Source organism: Musca vetustissima, unplaced genomic scaffold (genome assembly GCF_032173495.1).
Source record: "Musca vetustissima isolate MV318-11 ecotype Yass unplaced genomic scaffold, APGP_CSIRO_Mvet_v1 utg295974, whole genome shotgun sequence".
In the NCBI taxonomy this organism is placed as follows: Eukaryota; Metazoa; Arthropoda; class Insecta; order Diptera; family Muscidae; genus Musca; species Musca vetustissima.
This window is the reverse complement of record NW_026877011.1, coordinates 1-3385: the sequence shown is the minus strand read 5'-3', so window position 1 is coordinate 3385 and position 3385 is coordinate 1. Positions and strand designations below refer to the sequence as shown.

Here is a 3385-nt window from a genome sequence, read left to right as displayed (position 1 = left end):
AGAGGTCATGGGTAACCAGAAATTCACAAAATTCTTTGGAATAGCAAGGGTACTGGGAAAAAAGCAACATTTTATAGAGAGACCCAAAATAAAGGAAAAATTAATGATAAACAAAAACAAAACAAGAATTAGAAGGTTGACCGTTATTCTCACATTACATATCAGCCTGCAGGCCTAATTATACAATATTGAATGCGAGCGAAGCAATTGGTATAGAGAGCGTGGAGAAGACAGCGAAACGTTGGAACATTTCCTGTGCCACTACCCTGCCTTTTCAAGCTTCCCAATCCAGATTTTTGAAAGTCACAATAGAGTTGGGTAGTTCCTGAATGAACTAGTCATTGGAACTATTCCGGGAAAGGAAGGATCGGAACTAGCTCCAGATCTTTAATTAATATAGTCCCTTTTTTGATCTCGTCCTTTTTTCTTGTCTCGTTCATTTCACTGATCTCTTTCTTTTATTCACACATTCATTCTTCATGGATAAAACTGAGGGACTTCAAAAACAAAACAGAATTCCTGGAAGCTTACAAGAATCAAATCTAAAAAATTATAAAAAAAATCGTATACGTATGTATTTGAGTCTAAAATTTTCAAACATATTTTATATGTTCGAATCACCTGCGACATAAAAAGTAGGCACACTTCACACGATCGATTGAAAATATAAATCAAAGAAATTGGGCCATATATTTCGACATCAATGTCGTGGAAATTTTTTCGTGACATCTCAAATGTTCGTGAGGCAATTAAGCGATGAGGGTAGAAAAGCCATTAAAAAGCCGCTAGTTATTTAACTAATCTCTCCCACAATTGTGGATCGATTTTATTGCTATGAATACAAATGCCTCCTATTATGATGGTGATGATGATACCTTGACTTAATTAAATGTGTTAACCTGTTTTCTTTTTTGTTTTTCAAATTTAGGCTTTACGTTTTGAAGTGCTCTAGAGAGTCTAGATAACAGTAATTAGTGGCCAAAATCTAGACACAAATAAACTTGACATTGAAATCGATGTTAAGCTATGCAAAGGAATTTATTTTTAAACAAAAAAGGTTGTGTTTCATGTTTTGTGCTGCAAACGTAGAGCAAGTGACGCTTCATGGTTTTTATGAAGCGGCATAGTGCGTTTGGTGTGTGCTATGTATGTATTAGGGTGGAATGGTATAAGGTAATATTACGACCTCCCATTTAGGGTACAACAAATCGTTTGTAACACCACGATATATTCACCGAAGATCTATCTATATATGTCTATTCGTCTAGGTAATCCCGGTAGGCATCGGAATATTTATGCTAGTCATTTGACATTCTGCATATGGGCGTGTAAGTGACTACGGAAGTGCCCATATACATTACTACTACTTCTTGAGTGCCTGGAATTGCAAAGCTGATATATCGGTCCACGGATATCGGATATTGTCATTATAAAAATGTACCCTCCAGTATTTAGCTTTTTAAAAATGTTTACAAGTACCTAACCAAATTTTCCAATCTTATTGTTTGTAATTTGTTATTTCGATTACTCCAGGATATAACCTCCATATAAAAATCCCGATAGATTTAAGGTCTTTTGGGTATCTATATATATTTATGTGTTCTGATGGTTGAGTGTACAAAAAAATCGATCTGGATGGATTTATTGAATACAAAAAAAAAAAATTTAATTTAAACTTACACCTTAAATTGAAACCACCCCAATGTTCACTACAGCTCATATAACATATTTCTGGTATTCTAATACAAAAAATTATCGATCATCTTTGGTTTATCTTCATACATGACTTGACGATTTCTTGCAATTGGCTTTTGTGGTGTAATTCTCGGTTTGGGTTTTTGAGTTTTTTTCGATGGACTTTGGTGGTTTCAAACGCATAACACAAAATTTTGGGCATTTCATTTAATGTTTGTGTTATTTATTTTAAAGTTTTTTGATTTTTATAGTTTCAAACTGACGATAAGAGGAGTTTCAATGTCAGTCCAATTAAAAAGCACACATACATACACCGAAGAGAAGTAGACGCATCAAAATATTACCAGCTATTGGAGGCAGTATTGTGCGAACAAATTTTGTGTGTATATAAGCCGCCGGCATTTAACGTAACTATAACAATTCAATTTGATCTTTTGCAGCATAAGGTGCAGTTAGGAAGAAAACAATACTAATATGGTGGGTATTACGAAAATCACCAAATGATTATTTTAAATAATTCATTTAATTTTAATTTCTTTATTTTAGAAATTCACTTTGGCTTTGTTTTGTGCCCTTTTGGGTGTTGCTGCTGCTGATGTATCCCACTTGAGTGGCGCCTATGATTACCCAAAGCAGGACTCCGGTTACAACTATAATGGTCCAGTCCAGCAAGGTGGTTATCATTATGAGGCTCCAGCTCAACCCCAACAAACCTATTTGCCCCCTGCCCAGCCTCAGCAAACTTACTTGCCTCCTGCCCAACCCCAACAAACCTACTTGCCTCCTGCTCAACCTCAACAAACCTACTTGCCTCCGGTCCAACCCCAACAAACCTACTTGCCCCCTGCCCAGCCCCAACAAACTTACTTGCCTCCTGCTGAACCTCAACAAACCTACTTGCCCCCTGCTCAACCTCAACAAACTTACTTGCCTCCTGCTGAACCTCAACAAACCTACTTGCCCCCTGCTCAACCTCAACAAACCTACTTGCCCCCTGCTCAACCCCAACAAACATACTTGCCCCCTAGTGAAGGTCTTGGCCAAGATGGTTATCATTATCGCACTGTCAAACGTTACCGTTTCAGATCTCATTAAATATTGAATGAAATGCCTGTGCCGTGATCTACATATTTCGATTGTGAATTTCGATATTGTTTTCCATTAAATTGTTAAATTTGTTATTTAGACATAGAATTTTTGTATACGAAATAAAAACTTTAAAACAAAAATTTGACTTAAATTTTTTGAATCGAAAAATTTGATCAGGAAAATTACATCATGATTTTATTTAAGCTAAGAAAGAATAATTTCAAAATTCTTGTTTATAGGGACATGTTAGTTAACAAATTTCTCGACAACTTTCAATGTAGTTCGGATTAAGGATGCAATTTTTTCATTAAATATTACATAGGATATCAGACATCTGACCAATATCACTAAGCAAAAATATTTTTAAATGAAGGGTATAAAAATGCACGATCATATCCTCAAAAATTATAAGTTAATAGTTTTTAATCCATCCACATCGAATGTTATTTTGTAGTCTGTTCGAAGGAACATTGACATGAAATTGAACGAACTAAAATGTGTGATCTTTTCGATCGGATAAACATCTAAATCTGAAGGGATTTCAATGAAACTTACATGAGATAAATTTGTATCAACTTTAGCACGTTTTGCAATATGATGT

The 3385-nt window shown here is 35.1% G+C and overlaps 1 protein-coding gene across 1 annotated transcript; it reads left to right on the top strand.

Moving 5' to 3' along the window:
• Positions 1 to 2241: 2241 nt before the first annotated feature.
• Positions 2242 to 2790, top strand: LOC133321528 (uncharacterized; the record flags this gene model as incomplete). Its single annotated transcript, XM_061530612.1, has 1 exon — positions 2242 to 2790. A coding segment is annotated over one exon (549 nt), but the record flags the coding sequence as incomplete, so codon positions are not given.
• Positions 2791 to 3385: the final 595 nt, after the last annotated feature.